The sequence below is a fragment of the Neomonachus schauinslandi genome, chromosome 1 (assembly GCF_002201575.2).
Source record: "Neomonachus schauinslandi chromosome 1, ASM220157v2, whole genome shotgun sequence".
Lineage (NCBI taxonomy): Eukaryota > Metazoa > Chordata > Mammalia > Carnivora > Phocidae > Neomonachus > Neomonachus schauinslandi.
The window spans coordinates 68,807,233-68,832,875 of NC_058403.1; the positions used below are offsets into that span (position 1 = coordinate 68,807,233).

Below are 25,643 nucleotides of genomic sequence, written 5' to 3' on the forward strand. Positions count from 1 at the left end.
CCGGACTTCAAGCTCTATTACAAAGCTGTAATCATCAAGACAGTATGGTACTGGCACAAAAACAGGCACATAGATCAATGGAACAGAATAGAGAGCCCAGAAATGGAGCCTCAACTCTATGGTCAACTAATCTTTGACCAAGCAGGAAAGAATATCCAATGGAAAAAAGACAGTCTCTTCAACAAATGATGTTGGGAAAATTGGACAGCCACATGCAGAAGAATGAAACTGGATTATTTCCTTACACCATACACAAAAATAGACTCCACATGGATGAAAGACCTAAATGTGAGACAGGAATCCATCAAAATCCTAAAGGAGAACACAGGCAGCAACCTCTTCGCCCTCAGCCGCAGCAACTTCTTCCTAGAAACATCGCCAAAGGCAAGGGAAGCAAGGGCAAAAATGAACTACTGGGACTTCATCAAGATAAGCAAGGAAAGGAAACAGTCTACCAAACCAAAAGACAACTAAGAGAATGGGAGAAGATATTTGCAAACGACATATCAGATAAAGGGCTAGTATCCAAAATCTAAAAAGAACTTATCAAACTCAACACCCAAAGAACAAATAATCCAATCAAGAAACGGGCAGAAGACATGAACAGACATTTCTCCAAAGATACACAAATGGCCAAAAGACACATGAAAAAATGCTCAACATACTCGGCATCAGGGTCATACAAATCAAAACCACAATGAGATACCACCTCACACCAGTTAGAATGGCTAACCTTAACAAGTCAGGGAACAACAGATGTTGGTAAGGATGTGGAGAAAGGGGAACCCTCGTACACTGTTGGTGGGAATGCAAGCTGGTGCAGCCACTCTGGAAAACAGTATGGAGGTTCCTCAAAAAGTTAAAAATAGAGCTACCCTATGACCCAGCAATTGCATTACTGGGTATTTACCCCCAAGACAACAAATGTAGTGATCCGAAGGGGCACCTGCACCCCAATGTTTATAGCAGCAATGTCCACAATAGCCAAACTACAGAAAAAGCCCAGATGTCCATCAACAGATGAATGGATAAAGAAGATGTGGTATATATATACAATGGAATATTATGCAGCCATCAGAAAAAAATGAAATCTTGCCATTTGCAATGATGTGGATAGAACTAGAGAGTGGGGCGCCTGGGTGGCTCAGTCGTTAAGCGTCTGCCTTCGGCTCAGTTCCTGGGATCGAGCCCCGCATTGGGCTCCCTGCTCCGCAGAAAGCCTGCTTCTCCCTCTCCCACTCCCCCTGCTTGTGTTCCCTCTTCGCTGTCTCTCTCTCTGTCAAATAAATAAATAAAATCTTAAAAAAAAAAAAATAACTAGAGAGTATTATGCTAAGCGAAATAAGTCATTTAGAGAAAGACAATTATCATATGATCTCACTGATATGTAGAATGTGAGAAACAAGGCAGAGGATCATAGGGGAAGAGAGGAAAACATGAAACAAGATGAAACCAGAGAGGGAGACAAACCATAAGAGACTCAATCTCAGGAAACAAACTGAGGGTTGCTGGAGTGGAGGGGGGTAGGAGGGATGATGTGGCTGAGTGGACATTGGAAGGATATGTGTTGGGGTGAGTGCTGCGTATTGTGTAAGACTGATGAATCACAGACCTGTACCCCTGAAATAATACATTATATGTTAATAATAAAAAAGGGGGAGGAAAGAAAAAAAATAAAGTTGTTTAAAATAAAATCCATGAGTGAGGCACATGGGTGGCTCAGTCGCTGGGCATCTGCCTTCAGCTCAGGTCATGATCCCAGGATCCTGGGATCGAGCCCCGCATTGGGCTCCCTGCTCTGCAGGAAGCCTGCTTCTCCCTCTCCCACTCCCCCTGCTTGTGTTCCCTCTCTCGCTGTGTCTCTCTGTCAAATAAATAAATAAAATCTTTAAAAAACAAAATAAAATAAAATAAAATCCATGAGTCCATACTGAAAAGACAAATAGAAAGTCTGATGAGGAGCAAGATACTTTCAATTTCAAAGTATGTCCCACAAAATATTAATTACAAAAGGGAAAAGAGTTACTTGATATTGAAGACTGGCAGAAAATATGATTCCCAAGTATTGGGCAAATACAAATCACATGTGAACTGCTAAGATGCAACTAGAACATAGCGTCACTTTAATGGCAATTTCTGCCAAAGATGCATAACCTGAATTTAATCATAAGGAAACATAAGCAAACCCAAGTTGAGGGGCATTCTACAAAATAACTGGTTTCTAATCTTCAAAAGGGTCAAAGCTACCAAAGTAAAGACTGAGAAACTGCCAGATTGAAGGAGACTAAAGAGAGGATACAATTAAATGCAATACATGCATCTGGACTGGATCATTTTGCTCTGAAGAACACTATTGGTGCAACTGGCAAAATTTAAACAAAGTTTGAGGATGAGATAGTAGTCATTTATCAATGTTATTTTCCTGATTTTGATGGTAGTACTGTGGCTACATAGGACAATGTCCTTGTTTGCCCCTAAACACTGAAAAGTTTTTGAGTAATCTCTATGCCCAACGTGGGGTTCAAACTCATGACCCCAAAATCAAGAGTTGCAGGCTCTACTGACTGAGCCAGCCAGGAACCCCTAACACTGAAAATTCTGGGAATGAGATGAGGGAATATCATGATGGCAGTTCAATTTTCAAATAGTTCATGGGAAAAAGTATCTTCATATTGCCCTTGCTTATAAATTTGATATCATTTCTATAAATGAGATTATTTCAAAAAATTCTTAAATAGTCATAATTACATAAATAATTTTTGTTTCAGTTATGTTTGGGGGAAGAAAACAAGAAAGATACATGCCCTCCAAATCATTAGAGGATAAAACCAAAGAAATTATCGCCCACAAAGGAAAACGCAAAAATAGAAACCAGAATAAGAAAGTATAAAACCTCACAGAAGAAAATCAACTAAAAATAAAGCCAGTTAGGATAATGCAAATGTTTTAAATTCCCTATGGTAAACAAGAGAAAGACTTAAAACATAACACAAGGCATAAAAATCATAACATGGAACAAACACAAATACAAATAAACTGAAGTCAAAAGAAATCAGTGATCAGTTTAACATGAGGCCAAGCAGGTAAGCAGGAAAATATAAAATAACTGGAAATCAGGAAAAAATAAAAGTTTGTAATTAGAAGAGCCAAGGATCAATTCACTCTCAGATTAAAAACCAGTTTGCCAGAATCTGAATCCCATCTCTGCCACAGATTAGCTGTGTTAACTCTGGGCAAATTTTTTAATCTCTCTGCCTCAGTTTCCTCATCTTTAAAATGGGGATTACAGTACTTAACCTCATAATGTTATCAGAACATTTAATGAGTTAATGCAGGTAGAGTTCTAAAAGTTGCCTGGTGTATAGCAGGAGCTCAAGTATTCCCTATTACTTGTAATTTTAAGTTTTTTTTGATTATGAAAATAACACAAGCTTGATGTGTAAAAATTGAAAAATATAAGTAAAATTAAGTAAATATAAGTCACCTGTATTCCACAACCCAGCACTAACCACTGTTAATATACTACTGTTGGTGTACTTCCTTACGACCTTTTTTTTCTACGTTTGATGCTTCTGTTACTGAAATAGGTCAAAGATCTGAAGTTTAAGAGCTACCCAAAGAATTTACTTTCCTTAGGAGATACGTCTACAATGGCCAAAAGTAGCAGGTATTATGTTAAAAATAATGTATTTACTTAGGCCTATGAGTGAAGCTTACTTCAGTTATAAATAAGAAAAATAGTTATATGACCTGTTTTCTTGTGCTTTTTAACTATAAAAATATGTATTTTAAAAATAGCAGTGATTCAGAAAACATCAAGTTTTTTTGTTTTTTTTTAAAGATTTTTTTTATTTATTTGAGAGAGAGAATGAGATAGAGAGCATGAGAGGGGGGAGGGTCAGAGAGAGAGGCAGACTCCCTGCTGAGCAGGGAGCCCGATGCGGGACTCGATCCCAGGACTCCAGGGTCATGACCTGAGCCGAAGGCAGTCGCTTAACCAACTGAGCCACCCAGCCGCCCTCAAGTTTTTTTTTTTAAGATTTTATTTATTTTACAGAGAGACAGAGACAGCCAGAGAGGGGACACAAGCAGGCGGAGTGGGAGAGGGAGAAGCAGGCTTCCCGCCAAGCAGGGAGCCCGACACGGGGCTCGATCCCAGGACCCAAAGATCACGACCTGAGCCGAAGGCAGACACTTAAAGACTGAGCCACCAGGTGCCCCAGAAAACATTAATTTTTATTTAAAATAAAATATATAAGTTTGAACAGTTTTTCAGACTGAGTGACAACACATTCATGGTTCATGAAATCAATTTGGTGGTTTGTGATCAATATTTCTTTTTAATAATAAATAGAAGAAGACTGTCAGAGAGTACTGAATGAAGTAATGATTAAGTATTGCCTCTTGGAACAACACTTATGTATGAAAGGATATGTATGCTGATTAGGTTGTAGAAAATGTATTTTGTACTGTGAGTCACCTTTGAAAAACTCTTGAGAGCTGCTGAGGTAGAAAAATGAGGAAAAAGTTCTTGAATGTGATTTAATCACCTGCTACTAAACTGATACATTCTTTAAGTACATCTTCTTTTCCTTTTTCATGTTACTCACCCCCCCCCAAGCCTCAAATCTTGCCCACAGCGCCAGCCTACTCCACTCAGTTCTCTGCTGCCAATCAGTAAAGGTGTCACGGGGTACACCGATTGCTAACCAGTAAGCACCAGTTGCACAAGAACTCTTTGCCCCCACCAGTACTCCCCAGGCCTAGAGTGCACTCCCTGAAAAATCACTCATGACTCCCTCAGGCAATGATTTTTCTCTGGACAAACACTTAACTATCAACTCAATGGAATTTTCCAGCCTAAAAAGTTATCTTGCTTCCATTCCCTTGCTATTTCATCTCTCTTGTGCCGGGACTAACTGCTACTTTCTTGGAGATTGGATTCCTCTCTCATTTTTTCCATTTTCTAAATTATTTTAAATAGAACTGACACTACTTTAAAAAAGAAGAAGAAGAAGAATGCACTCTTCCCTACTGGGGAAGAAGTATGAAAGAAAAAAAAAAGACTTCTCATCAAACAATGGAAAAGAATTGAAGACTCACAGAAAGAAAAATAAGAGACCACAGAAGAACTGATAGCAGAATTTAAAGAATCCTGATTAATGATGTTTAAAACCAAAGGAGATTTGAGACTCAGTCAGTGCTCGCTTCTATTACCCCTAGGTGTAGGGCAAATGGTACAAATTACTCTCAGCCCAAGTCTGCAGTCAAAAATAAGGATGATGAGGCAAGATTTCTGCATCTCTACACTCCATCTGCATAGATATTTTTGTGGTAAAAAGCTACTTGATAAATCAACACATTTTTAACACTTTCTTTTCTTCTTAAAATTGCAACTTAAACTAAAAAACTTAAATACAGTATTGGAGCAATTAATAAGTCTATTTTTAACTTTTTTTTTTTTTTTTTTTTAATGAAGCAGCATGGCTTACTGGAAAGAGCACTGATTTCAAAGCCAGGAGGACCTGGGCTCAAATCCCAGCCATACCACTGACTAGCTTGTGACCTTGGCGAAATTACTTCTCTCCGAACCCCATCTTTATCTGTCTTTTGGGGGTAATTTACAGAATTAAATGAAAAGCAGAGCTTACTGTACATAGCACCCACAAACAACAAATCTAACTTACCTTTCTGCTCAGACCACATTCCTATCAGTAACAGTAACAAGTGGTTATCGTTACTGCAATATTTCTCAATTGAAAATGGACTGGAGAAGAAGAGGGGATAGAAAGAGGGAAAGGTAGGGGTGCCTGGCTGGCTCAGTTGGTACAGCATACGATGACTCTTGATCTCGGGGTCATGAGTTCGAGCCCCACGTTGGGTGTGGAGATTACTTAAAAATAAATAAAGATTTAAAAGAAAAAAGAGGGAAAGGGAGTAGGTGGCCCTCAAAGGGCGGGCTTGGGGCTTTTGGCAGGGAGGGGACAATGTACAGAGTACATGTGAATGTATATATTTAAACTACTGATTCTGAAATAATTGATACTGAAAATAATTGTCAAAATGGCTTGTGTCTCTAGAATCACAAAATTAAGGAGCTGCTTTAGGAAACCCCATAAGTTTGGTCACTGGTGAATGGTACATTTACAAACATTTTCCTAAAATGTCAGGTAATACAACTTTTACTGTATGATAGCATCTTTGGGATTTCAAATATCTTAAACTGAATATATATGTTTTTTAATGAGGTACTTATAATTACTTTTAAATTAAGATAAATGGAGTTTATACTATAGTTGTGACTTCATATTAGTTAATTATCTTCACAAAAAAATTACCAAAAAACAAATTTTTTTTAAAGATTTTTTTTTTTTTTAAGTAATCTCTACATCCAACATGGGGCTCAAACTTACATTCATGAGATCAAGAGTCGCACGATCTACCAATGAGCCAACCAGGTGCCCCACGAAAATTTTTGTCATCATAATCAAATCAAAATTAAACTCATGATGTTGTCAATAAAAGATATGATCCTTGCCTTTTGAAACAATCTAAAATTGCTTTAACATATACCCAAGAGATTGGCAAATATTTTAAAGTCTGAAAACATTAAGTGTTGATACAGACAGAAAGCATCGGGCACTGCTGATGGGAAAATAAGTTGGTAAAATCACTCTGGAAAGCAATTTGGCACCACCTACTAGGATTCAATGTGCTAATACCCTACAATCCAGCAACCCCACATCTAAATTTGTATTAGACATTTGCACCAAGAGATACGGAAGAAGTTAATGATAGTAATTTTTTTAGAAATAAGCAAGAATCTTGTAATAACCCTAATGTCTATAAACACAAGAAGAAATCAACTGTAGAATATCTATAAAATGGTAGCCTATAACAGTCGTGAATATGAATGAATTAAGCCACAGTTTGGCTGAATCCCAAAAACATACTGAGCTAAGAGAGGAAGTAAAATTATATCACTTACGTAAATTTCAAAATCAAGTAAAACAACATGTTGTTTAGGGATACATATGGTAAAATTATAAGAAAAGCAAAAGAACTGTTAATACAAAATGCAGAATACAGGTTACCTCTGTGGTGGAGGGAGTGAGCTGTAACCCAGGAGAACATATGAGTGCTTCAATTATTTTGTGAGATAATTATTTATTGTTTAGTGATGACATACTTCACAATAAGTTTTTTTTAAAAAGGGGAACACAAAAACTAAGTCACAGATGGAAACCTGCATAAAGAGCAAATCATAAGAGCCAAATTTATGAACTAAGAATACACACACTTCTTCACATTTAATATGAGATCCTGACCTTTCCACAAATAATTCTACATTTTGGAAAAAATTAAATGAAAAACTTAAAACTCACCCCAAAAAGTCTTTATGCTACCCAAGTATCTCCACATTTCCCTAAGGCAAAACCTTCAACTACTGTGTATGAAGTTCCTGGTTATCTGGTCTCTAAACTTTAAATAAAGGCTTTCTAGTTACATCCAGCAAACAACTTTAACTTTTCTTTACCCGTATACCATAAGAATGGGCAGTTTTATATTAGCACTAACACCTGTTCCAGAAAAAAGGAAGCAAAATGGATGATCAACGCACACTCTTGGAGAGAATGGTGTCATGTGGAGTGATGGTTTCTGAAATGCTTCGATTTAACCCGGTCTACCTATCTTGCATTATGCGTGAAAACACTTTGGAATGAAAGCAATTACAAATATACAATGATGCATTTTCTCCTCTCCTCAAGCAATGAAAATCACTAAGGGGCTTCACAAAGTAGGGGCTTCACAAAGCAGGTCCATGGGATATAGATGACAAACCTCACTCAACTGGGAAATACGGCACTGCCTCCAAGTGAAGAAACTGCAGACAAATACGGAGTTTAATTTTTTTTTTTATTTGTACCTCTTCTTGAATCCGACACTTTCTTCAATTTCCTGATGGTGGCACCAAGCCAACCACCCTTTTTAACCCCCAACTTGTTCAAGGCCCCCATTCCCCTCCTTCTCCAGCACCGCTGCCCACTCTCCACGATGCCTCGGTTCGGCCATCGCCTCTGCACAACCCTTCACCAGAATGCCAGGAACAACAGTGTTGCTCTTCTGGTCCAAACCTCCAGGTCCCCCGACCTCTGAACACCGCACCTGCTCCAGCCCGGCGGGTCCCGGGCTCCGACCTCCACGCCCGCGGGACCGCACCCACACATCCCCTCCGCTCCCCGCGCCGCCGCCCTCTCGGCCCTTCCCTTGGTCCCGCAGCGCCAGGCGCTCGCCCCTCCCCAAAACCCCCTTTTTCCACGAGCCTCCCCTTCATTGCACCTGTGGCCCGGCCCTTCCACCCTGCTGTCCCCTCACCGCCGGGCCTTCCCGGCTCGAGCCCACCGGGCCCCGCCAGCCCAGCCCAGCTCGGCCCGCTAGGCCCCGACACCAGGCCCCGTGGCCTCTGCCGCCCCTTTTCCTCACCGTGCCCTCCCCGGAGCCCTCGTCTCGGGCCCCTTCCGCTTCCTCACCGACCGCGGCCTGCAGGCCCGCGTCGGGGTGGCCCAGCGGCTCTAAGGGCGCCGGCTGCAACTGCCGCTCGGGATCCCGAGGTGCCTGCTCCATGGCTGCGGTTTGGCGCGGCGGCTCCAGTGCGCCTGCGCCGTCGCGCAGCGCGCCCCTCCCCCTGCTTCTCGGCCCGGCCCGGCCCGGCTGCGGTCCGCGGTCCGCGGTCCGCGAGGGCTGAGACCCACGGAGTTCCCGGCGGGTACTTAGGAAGTGGTCAGCTGCTAAGCTGGGAAACCCAGAAACCGGATGGAGGAGAGAAGGGGAGAAAGGCAGGGGGAAATTGAAGAACAGAGTAGACCCTGGAACCATTCCGGTTGGCGATCACCTAGAGAAAAATTGAGTCTCAAAAAGAAATCCGAGGCCGCGATCTGACCTTCTCGCTCTCGGCCCCTGTCTCTCCTACCATTTTTTCCCCGGAAAGATCAGAGCGCCATAAATTAAAAACTTTCAGCAGTTCGAGTAACACATTCAGCAAAAGGTAGCAGGTGCAAGTTTTTGAGAGAAGTGAAGAAGTGAAGGGTTTGGCCGAAGCGGTGCTTGAAATCTCTTGCGTTTCGTAAAGCCCTGGAGATCTCTATCATTTTCTACGAACATGAACATCTCTTACCGAATCTTCGGAACCCGCTTCCTTGACAAGAATTCACTATGGTAACCTAACGGGAAATGCTCACTGGGTGTAGCAGGCTGTGTGGAAATTGGGGTTCTCTATACAAAGTCTGGTCATCAGTTTTTCAAGGAGAGAAACTGATCTTTCTGCCGAAATACTTTGAGGCTGTGACACACAATTTGCTCTTCCTGCATTGCCTTCTCTGCCCCGCCCCCACTTGGCGTACTTCCCATTCATCCCTAAAATCACAAGTTATAATGTCCAAATGCTAATATCGCTTTGTTAATAAATCAGTTAAGACCTTTCTCGTATTACTTTACAATTATTTTTTTATATGTCTAGCTGCCCCAACTGGACTTTGGACTTTTTTAAGGCAAGGACCCTTTTTTTCCCCCTCTGACCAAACCTAGGACATTTACTCAAATTTCAAAAGGCATTTTATCAGTTTATCAAGGATTGTTCATGCTAAGCAAATTCTCAGTAAACATATTTTTATATATTTTTTATTTTTTAAGATTTTATTTATTTATTCATAAGAGACACAGAGAGAGAGAGGCAGAGGGAGAAGCAGGCTCCCCGCTGAGCAGGGAGCCTGATGTGGGGCTCGATCCCAGGACCCTGAGATCATGACCTGAGCCGAAGGCAGACGCTTAACCGTCTGAGCCACCCAGGCGCCCAGGAAACATATTTTTAAATCAGATGACTATTTTATTAATTCATCACAAGAGGGATGGATAGATACCTTCCCAGGGACAGATTTGTAATCATTATCATCTGCCCTTTTCCCAGTTTTGAGATACTGAAAAAACTAGGTCCTAGAGCCTTTAGGATATTCACTCTGGGCTGGTGACTTCGGTGTCTCATCCTGCAATAAGAACAAGGAAAGGAGCTCAAGTTTTGACAAAGCATTCACTGAGGGGAGGCCATAGTGCTACGTGCTATTTCTGAAAAGAAAAAAAAAAAAAAAGAAGGAGAAGAAAACTAAAACAGAGTAGGAACATCTGTTTCCTCTTCATTCTGAGGGGGAGCAGAATACATGACCCCAAAATAGGCCACTTTGGCATGTGCATTATTTTGAGCTGAAAGCAATCAAAACCCAGAAGATTCAAGAAAATTACTTTTACCTCTCCCTTAACTACCTAAAAGAGTTTAGGGAGGCCTGGCCCAGAAAGACTACTACTACCCGAAATAACTTTTCATCTGAGTGACCCATGTGTATGGCAAGGCAAACATCTAATTATCAAACATCTGTTTTTATTGTCCTGGGAATTACCCTCCTCTCCTTTGAGGCCAGGGCCCCTATCCCATTTCGTAGCTCAGGATGGCGTAGAAGCTTCAATTGCCTGACATTTTCGTCCGTCTCATATTCTTATTGGGCTCCCATACCTACATAATTTATTTTTCTCCTGTTAATCTGTCTTATGTCAATTTAATTAACAGACCAGCCAAAAGAATCTAGAAGGATAAAGGGAAAGTTGCCCCCCACCTTTTACAATTCACACCTCCTTTTTTGTGGAAAAAAAAATTCAAGACTGCCTTTGATATTAATTATAAGTTAGCTAGATATAACTTTGTCCCTATATTTTCTTAAGAGATAGCCTTGAAGAAACCAAATTTGGAAAAACAAAAGGGTGCTTGAAGAGTCTAAAATCAGGGCAAAAAGGATTAGATGATCATTTCCCCTTCTTATATATACCTATAATACATGTTCATTATGGGAAAATTAGAAAATAGTTATGAATAAAAATAATATAAAATCTCCATACTTCCACACCCAAAGATAAGCACTAACATTTAACATATATCCCTTCAAATATTATACATATATAATAAAAATAGAATCATACTATAATGTCATAATAATTAATTCACTTAATACAGCAAGAACACCTTTCCATGTGATTAAATATATTTCTACAGAATCTTCTTAAAGACTATACAGTTTTATTGTAAAAAATTACCATAATTTGGGACATCTGTCTGGCTCATTTGGAAGAGCATGCAACTCTTGATCTCAGGGCTGTTAAGTTTGAGCCCCATGTCAGGTGTAGAGATTACTAAAAAAATAAACGAAGAAAATTACTATATTTAATCTCATAATCCTCTATGGTTATAATTTTTTAAGATTTTACTTTTTTAAAAGATTTTATTTATTTGAGACAGAGAGAGAGAGAACATGAGCAGGGGGAGAGGGGCAGAGGGAGAGGAAGAGGGAGAAGCAGACTCCCCACTGAGCAGGAGCCTGACGAGGGGCAGGGCTCTATCACAAGACCCCTGGATCATGAGCTGAGCCGAAGGCAGACGCTTAACCAACTGAGCCACCCAAGCACCCCAAGATTTTATTTTTAAGTAATCTCTACACCCAGCATGGGCCTCAAACTTGCAACCCTGAGATCAAGAGTTGCATGCTCCACTGACTGAGCCAGCCAGGCGTCCTTCTATAGTTACAATTTAAGTTGTTCTCAAACTTTACTTTTAGAAACAAAACTGCAGGGCGCCTGGGTGGCTCAGTCATTAAGCATCTGCCTTCGGCTCAGGTCATGATCCCAGGGTCCTGGGATCGAGTCCCACATCGGGCTCCCTGCTCGGCAGGAAGCCTGCTTCTCCCTCTCCCACTCCTCCTGCTTGTGTTCCTGCTCTCGCTATCTCTCTCTCTGTCAAATAAATAAATAAAAATTAAAAAAAAAAAAAACTGCAATGACCATCCTCTACATAACATCTTTGTGTACCTGACCTGTTAGTTCCTTAAGCTAAATAGGAATTGGGAGATTTTAAGAGATTTTTATCTAAGCTTTGATAGTGCCTGAGGAATTATTTCTGCTCTATTATATAATACCATATTTCTCAAAAATTATTATTTGTATCCACTAGATAATATGTCTCACCCTTGGGCCTGCCAAAAGCTAACACTCTTTTTGATAAAGAGACAATAACTAGTCTTTAAAAAGCCCGGGGTAGGGGCGCCTGTGTGGCTCAGTCGTTAAGCTTCTACCTTCGGCTTCGGTCATGTCCCAGGGTCCTGGGATCGAGCCCCACATTGAGCCCCACATCGAGCCCCACAGCAAGCCTCACATAGGGCTCCCTGCTCGGTGGAGAGCCTGCTTCTCCCTCTCCCACGCCCTCTGCTTGTGTTCCCTCTCTCACTGTGTCTCTCTCTGTCAAATGAATAAAATCTTTAATAAATAAATAAATAAACAAATAGCCCAGGGTAGGAGAAGAGGTGGTATCTGCAACTTCTTGTCCATCTTTTGGACCACCTGCCATGTAGTGTTGTTGTAGTTTTTTTTAATTCAAGCATTTTTTAATTTTTATCTTATTTTATTTTATTTTTAAGTAAGCTCTTTGCCCAACATAGGGCTTGAACTTATGACCCTGAGATCAAGAGTCACATGTTCTACCGACTGAGCCAGCCAGGCACCCCCACCCTGCAGTTTTTTTATATATGTGGCACTTCAACATACATTTTCATGATGCCTCTTGCAAGACAAGCATTATTTTCCCCATTTCACAGAGGATGAAGCAGGTTTGGTAACATCTGACAAGGTCACACAGCCATCAAATAAAGGGAAGAGCTGAGATTCAAACCCAAATTTATAGAACATCAGAATCCATGCATTTGGGCCATGCTGCTTTGCATGAAGGAGAGGAAGAAGAGAGACTCTTCTGGAAAAGGAGGAAAATAATTGGCAGAAATTGAGGTTTGAGTCCTCACCTGATAACCTAGAGGTAGAAGTATATTTCCTTGGAAGATAAAGGCAAAGTTACTCTAGTCCAGCTAAAGTCTGGGAAAATCCAATGCTAACGCTATAGACATTTTAGATACAGATGCTCCCTATTTTTCAGATTCAGATAGAGTAAGGATATCCACCCCCCCCCCCACACACACACACACCCCTTACTGAGGGAGGGCTTGAGGTTATTTGCTCCAGAGTGAATGGGAAAGTTCTCAGGAGGAGGGATGACTAGCCAGGCTGGCTTTAAGGATGAGTCAACCTCTGTGGGGACATACTCCCCACCTCATCCAGCCAGAGGAACTTCAGTCTCGTATCTGAATAGCATGATGTACATTTCCACTTTGTTATGAATTTAACAAATATGTATTGAGCTCCTGTGTTAGCCTAAGAACACCACGAAACACCTGTTCTCTGCACCTCACCATCCAGGTTCTGTTATCCCCTCCCCAGGATTCTACTGCTATCTTGCTGGCCACCCATGGTCTCTGAAAGTCATGTTCTTCTCCTTCCTCCAAAACTACAACCTTCTTCTCCCTCAACCTTGACCAGCAACCAGCCCCAGCCCCACCTCATCTCTCATTTTAGTGTCAGTGTAGATGACATCTGTCCTTGTTCACAGTGTAATATCTAACTTGCCCCCTTCCCACTAATATTACCTTCTTCCTTTCTGGCAAATTCCCCATTGTGTGAGGCCTCCTTTGGCGACCAAGTCTTAGTATGTTCCTTTAATTGCAGCCTCTCACTGCAACTGAAGAGCTCAGATCCTTCTTTTATTACCCATGGGCAAATTATCTCAATTCAGCCATTCAGACCCTGAAAGTCCCAGAACTTTGAATCTTGGGTCAGAGGAGATGTTGGAGATTAGAGCCATCATCGGGCCAGTATGGCCCCCAAGCTGTGAATTTCCTGTAGGCTCTGTGCCAAGACTCCAGAGCTACCCTGATTCTACAACTTTCTAGATCACCTGCCTTAATTCTGTGAGTTTCGGATATCCTTCCAGGATTTTCTCTATTTGCTCGATGTGACTAGTGTTGGTTTCTGTTCTATGCAGCACAGAGCCGTGACTGACGTAGCGAAGCTCCAATCTATTCAACTAAACATGCAATAAATATTTATTAGACACCTGCCCAGGCAATCTCATTGTCTGCCAGGGTGATCATCTAAACTGATTCATGGCTGTATGCCCATGGAGAAGACTGGAATATACATGCAAAACCTGCAGAACCATACCCTAAACCACTATGGCTTGAGAAACCTCCAGAAAATTCTACAGCAAGTGGGGCACTAGAATCTTCCACAGCTAAAAATCATGAAAATATTTCTCCCCATGGCACCAGACTGGCTCAGTCAGTAGAGCATGTGACTCTTGATTTCGGGGTTGTAAATTCGAGTCCCACATTGGATGTAGAGATTACTCAAAAATAAAATCTTGAAAAAAAAAATACCTCTCCCCTCTCAGATAATTTAAATGCACTTTGATAAAGGTCTTCTGAAGCAAGTAGTTGTTTACAAGTAGCAAACGGAAACCAGATAGGCTGGGAGGGAGCCCTGTGGCAGGTCATTGGCCAAGGCATTTTGGCGTGAGTCTTATGGTGCCCATCAGCTAATATCCTACATATGAGTAACAGCCTATCTACAGGGTAAATAGGATATTTTGCAAGCTCAGAAGAGCCTGGCAAATGACTCTAGAAATGGAAGGTTTTCTTTGATATTCATAAGCTATCAGACCACCTGATCTTTGAAAACTAGGGCTGCCTAAAATGCTGCGTACAGAAGAAAACAAGCAAACACATAATAACCAGCTGCATTTTTACTTATTAAAGCCAGTCAGGCTCCTGGCCTCCTGCCCACTGTAGCTCCCCCTCCAGCCTCCGCAGACACCTCCTCATACCTGAATTCTCCTCAAAACTGCAGGGGAGAGGGTAGGGGAGAATGGGTGCAGTGGGACTGTGGCCAGTGCTGCCTCCTCAGCATCCCTTCCACAAAGCCAGCATGGGCCCTTCTCTCCTCCCCCCTCCTCGGTGGGCTTGGTACCGTGAGGACCCAGCTTGGTCCCTGTGTGCCAATCAATTCCTCCAGAGAGAGGAGGCAGCCCTTGGGAGAGGCCAGCAGCAGGCAGTCACCGTGTCCCTTTCTGCAGCCACGCCTAGCTGATGGGTCAGAGCAGGCGGCTCTGAGCCACCTCACCCTACTCGCCCCTCCCCTTGGTTAGGTAGGAAAAGTGCGGAAGCCGCAAAGGTCTGAGTCAGCTGATTAACTCCAGAAACCACCAACTTCAGCCACCGGCCCTGAGGTGAATGGGGAATGGAGGGCTTTTTTCCACTCTTGGGATTTTCCCTTTGTAAATAACCCAAAACTGGAGATCACAAGTGAGGTATTACCTCAGAGGTCCTCTCATCCAATGCCCTCATTTTCCTGATAAGGACAGTGAAGCTCAGCAAAGTTAGTTAACGTGCCCACAGTTACTACCAACAACTGGTTAGTAGCAGAGCAGTGGTCAGGACAGAGCTCTTGCCCCAAACTTGGACTGAGGGTGTTAAAAACAAAACTCAGCTGAGTAAATCTAAAGATCAAATTGGCTTTATTCAATGATTCATGAATCGGGCAGCATCCCATCTAGCAAACAGAAAGGAGCTCCAAAGAGCTACACGAAATGGAAAGCTTCTAGAGGCAGAAAGAGGAAGACAGGTGTATTATTTCAGGCACGGTCACCTCCCTTTGGGGGAAAGGTGGGGGTCTTTCAGGCAGATTACCTACTACTGCTGACCGGGAAATTCCAGTTTGACTGGTTAAAGGTCACATTCCTGGGAGAGACTAAACTGCAATTAGGTTAGGTACAAAGTCTTGGTTTGCTGATCCGGACAAGTGACTCCATTTGGGGCCTGTTTTTTTTTTTTTTTAAGATTTTATTTATTTATTTGAGAGAGAGAGAGAACACAAGCAGGCAGAGTGGCAGGCAGAGGAGGAGGAGAAGCAGGCTTCCCACTGAGCAGGGAGCCCGACGCGGGGCTCGATCCCAGGACCCCGAGATCATGACCTGAGCTGAATGAAGGCAGGCGCTTAACTGACGGAGACCCCCAGGCGTCCAAGGGGTGCCTGTTTTTTAATAAGAGGCCCAGAGTACCTGACTCAGCTTCTTCTGAAGGCTAGCGGAGCTCATCAAAGAAGGCATTTCCTTCTGGAGGAAATGTGGAAGGAGGAGTTTTTCTTTTCCACTTGAGTAGGGGTGAGGTGGCTGGGGACATGGCCAAGCAGCCTGCTGCCATGTTCGATCATCCTGAGTGATGGCATGGAGCACCTACCCAGTCCCTGAACAGAGGCTCAAGGAGAGTGCTAATGAGGGCCCCGAGGGCGGGAGCAGAATCCTGTTTGGGATTACAGGGAAAACCGGGCTGGGTGTTGACTGCTGGGCAGGAGATTGCCTGGCAGGGAAGCCAGAAGAGCTTTCTGCTATGGCTCTAGGGGCTGGAAAGGGCAAGTCTTGTTCAGAGAACTGGGAGGAGTTCAGTGTGGAGAAACGCAGGCTTCTGGGAGAAGAGGATGGGGTGGTAAGTCTAGATGGGGAGACTGGATATAATGAGTTTTGTAAACCTGACTATGGAGTCTGGATTTTATCCCATGGGAAATCAGGAGCCACCAGAGGGGTTTTTCTGTTTTTTTGTTTTAAGATTTTATTCATTCATTTGAGAGAGAGAGAGCACAAGCAGGGGGAGAGGCAGAGGGAGAAGGGAGAAGCAGACTCCCTGTTGAGCAGGGAGCCCGATGTGGGGCTCGATCCCAGAACCCTGAGACCATGAACCGAGCCAAAGGCAGATGCCCAACCATCTGACCCACCCAGGCGCCCCCATCCACCAGAGGTTTTTAAGGAGGGGAGATTTTTACAGATTACTAGGACTGTACTGTAGAGGATAGAACAGTAGTTTGGACAAGAACTGATGAGGGCCATTCCTAAGGCAGAGTTGGTAGGACTTGTCACATTGGACACTAGAGGTAAGAAAGAAGGAGACTCAGAGATTTGCAGGCCTCTGGCTTGAGCAAAAGTTCTTATTCTCTGATGGTTTCTTTTTCATAGATGATACCCATAGATACCTGTTCACGTTTTATGTACGCAATATTGTTTTGAATCTCCAAGGTAACTGGCCAGAACCTTTTACCTCTTTGCTTTTTTCCCCTGTTTGTTATTCCTGTTTCCTCCTAGGTCATTGTTTTTAAGTTTGTTGTTTTCTCTTTGGAGCCTTCTGAAGCTGTCTGATGATCCTTAGTTATTCATTAATATTTCAGTAATTTAAATCTAGAATTTTGGTGAACCTCAAGCAGACTCTGCACTGAGTGCATAGCCTGACGTGGGGCTCGATTTTACAACCCTGAGACCGTGACCTGAGCCAAAATCAAGAGTCAGACACTCAACTGACTGAGCCTCCCAGGCACTACTTAAATTTAGGATTTTGAAAAAGCTCTGTACATGTGGGCAGGCTCTGTCAACCGGCACACTTTGTTAAGGCTGAGATAATGGGAGTTAGATATTACTTGGGAGTGACCAGCTTTCATTCCTACTTCTCCTTCCCTTCCTTACAGTGTCCTGAATTTGTTCCTTGATTTTCCACAAACTTACTCTATGCAGCCCAGGTGCTTCAGGGGAGATTCACTCCACCCCCAGATCCGGTGTGGACCTATAGATACTTTCACGAGAAACACACATATGACTCCCCAAAGCCTTAAAACCTAACAGTGACTCTTACCGAAAGTCTCTTGAGATAGTAAATGAGGAATTATGTTAAATTATATTAAAACTTGCTAAAAATTCTCTTTACATATCTACATCTCCCCAGTGTCCTACTCCTTGAAGCAACTGCTCCCCTTTTTTTCCCCTTGCCCCCTTCCCTCAAAACTCCCTGCTCATTCAGGTTTCCCCCTTTACTCCCCACCTCCAGATCTTTTCTTTCCTTCTCAGGATGGCTCCAAGATCTTTCTTATGCAGAGAAATCTTTTGCTTCTCTCATCTTCTTTAATCGACATCTCTGCTCATAACCTTGCTCTGAACAACAAAGAACCCCCCTTAAAGCAGGGCACAGAGGAAAAGGAAGGGAAGATCTAGTAGTGAGAGCACTTTGAGTTCTGGTGTTTTAGTATCTGCCACACGTACACATGTGCATTTATATGAAATGGATAGAAAGAGGGACTGGAAGGCTACCCAGCACACCATTAATGATTTGGGCAAGGAAAGTGAAGGCAAAAATCCAAGGGGAGCGCTCCTTTATAAACTCCTGTGATTTGAATCTTACAAAGGGAAATAAATTCAAGTACTGCTTCAATAATTTTTACTAAAGTATGGAAAGTCACCCTTTGGTACCCTTCCAAGTGGAATGGGGGTCAGCGGGAGGAAAGTTCTTTTTAGATATACACATCCCTATCATTTGAAATGTTACAATGAGCATCAGTTACTTTTACAATGAAAAATCTAGCTATTTGAAAGAAAAAAGCAATTACGATATTATGTAATAAGCATAGAAACACAGAGGAGGAGCCCTCATCCAAACAGGGATGGTCGTGAGAGAAGGAAGAGGGAAGAATTTACCTGGGTCAAGAGGTGGAATGCGTGGGGGGTTAAAGGCCACAGAAGTACTGTGGAGAGAAGCACTAAGGCATGAAACATCTATTTTGGGCAAACGTGACATTATCATGTCCTGGAGTACGAGGGTGAGTCATATTGGAAAATGGTGGAGAGGTGGGTAGGGGCAGAAAAGGAATGGCAGGAAATGATCCATTTAAGCTCAGCCATCAGGCATGGTCCAGGCTCGCTGGTTATCAGTTATAATAATTGAATTATATAGGACACATCTCTCCTTTTGGCCTCGGAATTCATATTCAGCTGTACACTTCAATTCACCTCCACTTCTTAATTTTATTTAAAAATTTTGGGACACCTGGATGGCTCAGTTGGTTAAGTGTCTGCCTTCGGCTCGGGTCATGATCCCAGGGTCATGGGATCGAGTCCCACATCCGGCTGTCTGCTCAGCGGGGAGCCTGCTTCTCTCTCTGCCTGCCACTCCCCGTGCTTGTACGCTTTCTCCCTCTCTCTCTGACAAATAAAATCTTTAAAAAATAATAAAAATTTTGAAAAATTATGGGCGCCTGAGTGGTTCAGTCAGCTGAGTGTCTGACTCTTGATTTGGGCTCAGGTCATGATCTCAGGTTCGTGAGATGGAGCCCTACTTTGGGTGCTGGTGCAGAGCCTGCTTAAGATTCTCTCTCTCCCTCTCCTTTTGACCCTCTCCCCCCAAAAATTGAAAAATTAATACATGTACTTAGTACAGAAATTAAGCAGCACAAACAGGTATACAGTAAAAAGTAAGTCAGCCTTCAGCTTCTCATCTCCAGTCCCTTGCTTTCCTACCTTGAATCAGCCATGATAGGATTTTTCCAGAATTGGAATTACTTGTTTTTAGAAGTGTTTCAGCCTGATATCTGGGCTGCACCGTATCATCCCAATTTGGAATAAGCTACATACAACATAGGCTATCTAAATGTCTTGAGCTCAGTAGAATGGGTCTAAAGGGAATAAGTATAACTTTCCCCAAAGCTCACCTAAACAGAAAATTTAGTTTCAAATGTTTAAGAGAAATATGCTTATTTTTAACAGTAAACTTGATTAAAATGATAAAATGTTAAAAATTCTTATGGGCCAGACCTCACAGCTAAGAGCTTGCCCAAAGTAATGAAGCAAAGATTGAAACCCAAGATTCCTGACTCCCTGCTTAAGTACTCACTCTTTTATTGTACTTCAGGGTAATTCCGAAAACCAGGACAATCGGAAAGTAACTGTGAGGTACCTGGGTGGCTCAGTTGGTTAAATGTTCCACTCTTGATTTTGGCTCAGGGCTCAGGTCATCTCAGGGCTGTGAGATCAAGCCCTCAGGCTCCGCGCTCAGTAGGGAGTCTGCTTCTCTCCTCTTCCTTTGTCTCTACCCCAGCTCTCCAGTGCTCTCTCTAAAATAAATAAGTGGATCTTAAGGAAAAAAAAGAGAGTAACTGTTATAACAACTGTGAATGGAAATAAAAATCTCAAGTTACCTCTGCTTTTAAATAGCCAAGGGAACATGAATACCCTAGCTCTGAGCCCTGTTTAACTAGAATCTTAATATAACAAAAATAAAATTTTTCAAAGAGTACATTCTGTATGATTCCATTGTATGAAGTCCAAGATAAGCAAAACTAACATTCTATGATAGAAATGAGAACAGTTACCTCTGGGATGGTGGTAGATTTGACTGCAGAGGGGCCTGAGAGAACTTTCTGAGTTAAGGGAAAAGTTCTATATCTTGATTTGATGTGGGTATTACATGGGTATATATGATTGTCAAAACTCACTGAATTGTACACTGAAGGTACATATACTTTATTGTTGATAAATTAAACTTTGATCAAAGAGACTTTGAATGAAATGAAATTCCTTTGAAAATTAAGTGAAAGTTGCTCACTCTGAGATGCGATTTTTGGCCTAAGGCAGAGCCAACCAGTCCTCTACTTAGTCCTTTGAATATGTTTGTGATTGACTGAGTGATTCACCAGTGATTCATTATGCACCAAAGGAAGGAAAGGGCTCAATAAATTTGGAGACTTGGAACACTTCTGTGTCATTGCTTCCGCATGTCTGGGCTTTGCAGGAATTCATCAAGCTTTTACCAGTGATCTGCTCTCACAGTTGGCACGCTAATACTTTATATATTTGAGAGATGATTTGCAGTTAAAGCGTTTATCCATCCATCATCATGCTGAGCTTCAAAACACCTTATATAAGGTAGGTAAAATAGGTATTATTATTCATTTTACAGTTTGTGAAAGTAAGGTTCAGAAAAGTTAAATAATTTGCCCAAGATCCCACAGCTATTTTTTTTTTTAATTCAAAATACTGTTTGTTTGTTTTCTTTTCCACAGCTATTAAAAGAGTTGAAATGTCAATTCAGGTTCAAGGAATTTGAAATTATATATGTAGAATTTTTTCCACTATGTCATTTCAGAAAAATCCAGGTCTCTCAGAGTGAGAACTTGGTTCAGAATGACAGTACTGGAGAATACTGTGACTTCCAGGAACACAGTGAATTGAACATCATAATGTAGGGCCAGAACTAGGATAAGGCAAGCAAAGTACTTAGGGCACACAATTTAAGAAGATGCTCTCTCAGGTTCAGGCAAGTGCCAATCCTGCATGGTTGTTAACATTACCTTGTTATTACTGATTTAAATATAAGGAAACTGAGTCTTAGAGCTAGGTCAGATGACTTGACTATTGTCTCACAAACAGTAAATAGCAGAACCAAAAATTAAGAAGGGGTCTTTAGGCTTCAAATTCTACTAAGCCTACCCTTCAATAATGCTTTGTGATTTAGCCATAAGGAGGATTAAGACCATGAGGTTTTTAATTGATTATACATTTAATAAACAATTGACCAGATGGCTTCCAAATTCAGATGCAAACTTAGGCAACAATAACCATCCAACCTGATTAAAAACTCTCAGCAAAGTAGGAATTGAAAGGACCTTCCTCAAATTGATAGAGTTTCTACAAAAAATCTACATCATACTTATTAAAGACTGCTTTGCCCTAAGATCAGAAACAAGGCAAGATGTCTGCTCTTTCCACTTCTACTTCATTTTGTACTGGAGGTTCTAACCAATGCAATAAAGCAAGAAAAATAAATAAGGCATTCAGATTAGAAAAGAAGAATAAAACTGTCTTTATTTAAAGATGTTAAGAACTTCTATGTAGAAAATCACAAGGAATCTACAGAAAAACTAGGGGTAATGAGTTAAGCTAGGCTGTAGGATACAAGCTCAGTATACAAAAATAAATTGTACTTCTTGTATATATTAGCAACAAACAATTAAAAACTGAAAATGTTTTAAAATGTCATTTATAAAATTAAAAATATGAAACACTTAGAGATAACTCTGATATAAGATATGTAAACCTGCATAATAAAAACCACAAGATATTGCTAAGAGAAATTAAAGAAGACTGAAATAAGCAGAGCTGTGTTCATGGTTCAGAAGACACAATATTGGTAAGACGTCATTCTCCCCAATTGACCTATGGATTCAGTTAAATCGCAACAAAATCCCAGCAGGCTTTTTTTGTAGAAATTGACAAGCTTATCCTAAGATTTATATGGAAAAGCAAACTAGAATAGCCAAAACAACTTTGAAAAAGAACAAAGTTGGAAGAGTTATACTATCTGATTCTAAGATTATGAAGTTACAGTAATCAAGACAATGCAGTGTTGATATAAAGAGAGACAAACCAATTTGATATAACAAAATAGGGTCCATACTCGACCCATACGTTTATGATCAGTTGATTTTAGACAAAGGTGTAAAGGCAATTCAATAGACAAAGGCTAGTTTTTTATTTATTTTTTTATTGAAGTATAATTGATATACAATATCCTATTAGTTTCAGGTGTTCATCATACTGATTATTTTAATTTTTATTTATTTATTTGTCAGAGAGAGAGAGAGAGAGAACAAGCAGGGGGAGTGGCAGGCAGAGGGAGAAATAGGCTCCCTACTGAGCAGGGAGCCCGATGTGGGACTTGATCTTAGGACCCTGGGATCATGACCTGAGCTGAAGGCAGATGCTTAAGTGACTGAGCCACGCAGGCATCCCCTGATTTATTTATTTTTTTGTTATTTAAGTTATTTAATTAAGCTTTGTATTGTCATTACTTTAATAATTTTGCAAATAAGTTATGTTTTATAAATCTTTTAATTTACTGATTCATTATTTTTATACATTATGAAATTATCCCCACAATAAGTCTAGTTACCATCTGTCTCCGTACAAAGGTATTATAATATTACTGACTATATTCCCTATGCTGTACATTTCATCCCCATGACTTATTTATTTGATAACTGGAAGTTTATATCTCTTAATCCCCTTCACCTACTTCACCCACCTCCCAACCTTTTCTCCTTCTGGCAACCATCAGTTTGTTTCCCGTGTCTATGAGTCTGTTTCTGCTTCATTTGTTCATTTGTTTTGTTTCTTAGATATAAGTGAAATCATATGATATTTGTCTTTTTCTGTCTAACCTTTATACATTCAACTAGAGATGGACATTTAGGTTTTTTCCATATTTTCGCTATTGTAAATAATGCTGCAGTGAACATAGGGGTGCGTGTATCTCTTTAGTGTAAAGGACAGTCTTTTAAATAAATGGTGCTGGAAAGAACTGGCTATCCACTGTAGAAAAACAAAACAAAACCAAAAAATTTTTGAGACATATTTTGCACATATTCAATAAAAAACTAACTCAAAATGGACTATATGCCTAAATGTAGGTGCTTAAACTATGAAATTTCTGAGAAAATATAGGAGAAAATATTTGTGACCTTGGGTTAGACAGATCTTAGAGATGACACCAAAACCATGATCCATAAAAAAAAATTGATAAATTGGACTTTATCAAAATTAAGAACATCTGCTATTTGTTTTTTTTTTTTAAGATTTTATTTATTTATTTGACAGAGAGAGACACAGCAAGAGAGGGAACACAAGCAGGGGGAGTGGGAGAGGGAGAAGCAGGCTTCCCGCAGAGCAGGGAGCCCGATGCGGGGCTCGATCCCAGGACCCTGGGATCATGACCTGAGCTGAAGGCAAACGCTTAACGACTGAGCCACCCAGGCACCCAGAACATCTGCTATTTTGAAAGACACTGTTCAAAGAATGAAGCCACAGACAGGAGAAATTACAAACCAAATGTAAAAGGCTTGTATCCAGAATATATAAAGAAATCTCAAATCTCAATAAGAAAACAACCTAATGAAAATATGGGCAAAGATCTGAACAAACATGTCACCAAAGAAGGTATACAGGTGGCATATAAGCACATGAAAAGATATTCTGCATCACTAACCATTAGGCTTGTACAAATTAACACCGTAAGGAACTACCATGATACACCTATTAGAATAGCAAAAATCAGAAAGACTGTCCATATCAAGTGTTGCCAGTGACGTGACACACCTGGAACCCATAGGCACTGCTGGTGGGAGTGTCAAGTGGTACAACCATTTTGAAAAACCTACTTGCAATTTCTTAAAAAGTTAAAAACATATGTTTACCATTCCATTCCTACATATTTACCCAAGATAAATGAAAGCATATGTCCATACAAAGACTTGCACAAGAATTTCACAGCAGCTGTATATGTACTAGCCCCAAACTGAAAACAACCCAAATGTCTATCAACTGGTAAATGAATAAACAAATTGTGGTATAATCCAAACAATGAATGACTATTCAGCAATAGAAAGGAATGAACTACTCATACATGAAACCACATGAATAAGAAGCAAAATAATTATGCTAAATGAAATAAGTCAAAACGGACCATACTGTTTGATTCCCTTTATTCTAGAGAATGCAAACAAATGACATAAAGCAGATTAGTGGTGGAGTGGATTGAATGATGGTGGCCTCCAAAAGATATGTCCACATCCCAATTCCCAGAAGACATGGATGTTATTTGCTTGGAAAAAGGGTCTTTGCAGATATAATTAAGGATCTTGAGATGAGGAGATCATTCTGGATTATCCAGGTGGGATTTAAATTTAAGTCAAGTGTCCTCGTAAGAGGAAGGCAGAGGAAGATTTGAGACAGAAGAGAGGCAGACCCTGAGAAGAGGACAAAATGTGACCACAGAGGCAGAGATTGGAGTAACTGGCCACAAATCAAAGAATGCCAAAAGATACCAGAAGCTGGAAGAAGCAAAGAATGGATTATCATCCCCTAGAGCCTCTAGAGAGCATGACCATGCTGACACCTCGATTTCAGACTTCTGGCCCCCAGAACTGTGAGAGAATAAACTTCTGTTGTTTTAAGTCATCAGCTTATGTAATTATTATGGCAGCCTTGGGACACCAATATTTCCTGGGTATGGGACAGGAGTAGAGAGAGGGGAAGGTGGGAAGGAGAGATTACAAAGAGGCAAGAGCAGACTCTTAAAAATGATAAATATTCTCATTATCATGATAGTGGTGATGTTTCATGGGACTACACACATATCAAAACTTATAAAATTGTATACTTAAAAATGTGTAGTTTAAGTACATTGCACAATAACAAAGCTGTTAAAAAGAAAAAAAAAAGACATATAGTTTCTAAAACAAGACTCCACTTGCAATATTCTGGCCCTTTCTGAGTAGTCCACATAACATTGATACATGGTATATTCTCAGGAAACTGATCATAAGATGGAGACCCACCATATGAAACACAGCTGAGTAACCTCAGAATAGGATAATTGGGAGAACTGATATTCAAAGATATTTAGTATTGCTATATGCAAGGGAAAACATTCTCATCTTATAGGAACTCCATTAGAATGGGGACAGATTTTGGTACAAAGGACTTGCTAAAGTCAGTGTTGTCCACACATAAAACAGGTGTTGGAGGAGCTAGTTCCTGGGAGACTACCCAGATATTGGAAAGTGGATGCCTCTCTGACTCTTTCCTCTGTTGGAGCCTCTTTTTCTTGGTTTTGTATCTTTTCCAATTCCTGCCTTTCTCTCTTCTCTGATGTGTTGCTGAAGCATGTGCTTTTAATAGCTTCCAGAAAAGGAACAGCTAGGACAAAATTGTTTTAAAATTGCATGTCGGATTCGTCTTTTGGCTGGGGATAAAATTCTAGGCAAAATTGGAGGTATTTCCCTTTTGCTTTTTAGCTTTCAGT

The 25,643-nt window shown here is 41.0% G+C and overlaps 1 protein-coding gene across 1 annotated transcript in view; it reads right to left on the reverse strand.

The window, feature by feature from the left end:
- Nucleotides 1-8,635, reverse strand: part of SNX4 (sorting nexin 4) — a 72,257-nt gene extending 63,622 nt beyond the window's left edge. Inside the window, exon 1 of the mRNA XM_021692318.1 lies at nucleotides 8,485-8,635. Within this exon, the coding sequence (XP_021547993.1) occupies nucleotides 8,485-8,625 (141 nt within the window). The 5' untranslated portion in view covers nucleotides 8,626-8,635. The remainder of the gene's footprint in view (nucleotides 1-8,484) is intronic.
- Between the last annotated feature and the right edge of the window lie 17,008 nt (nucleotides 8,636-25,643).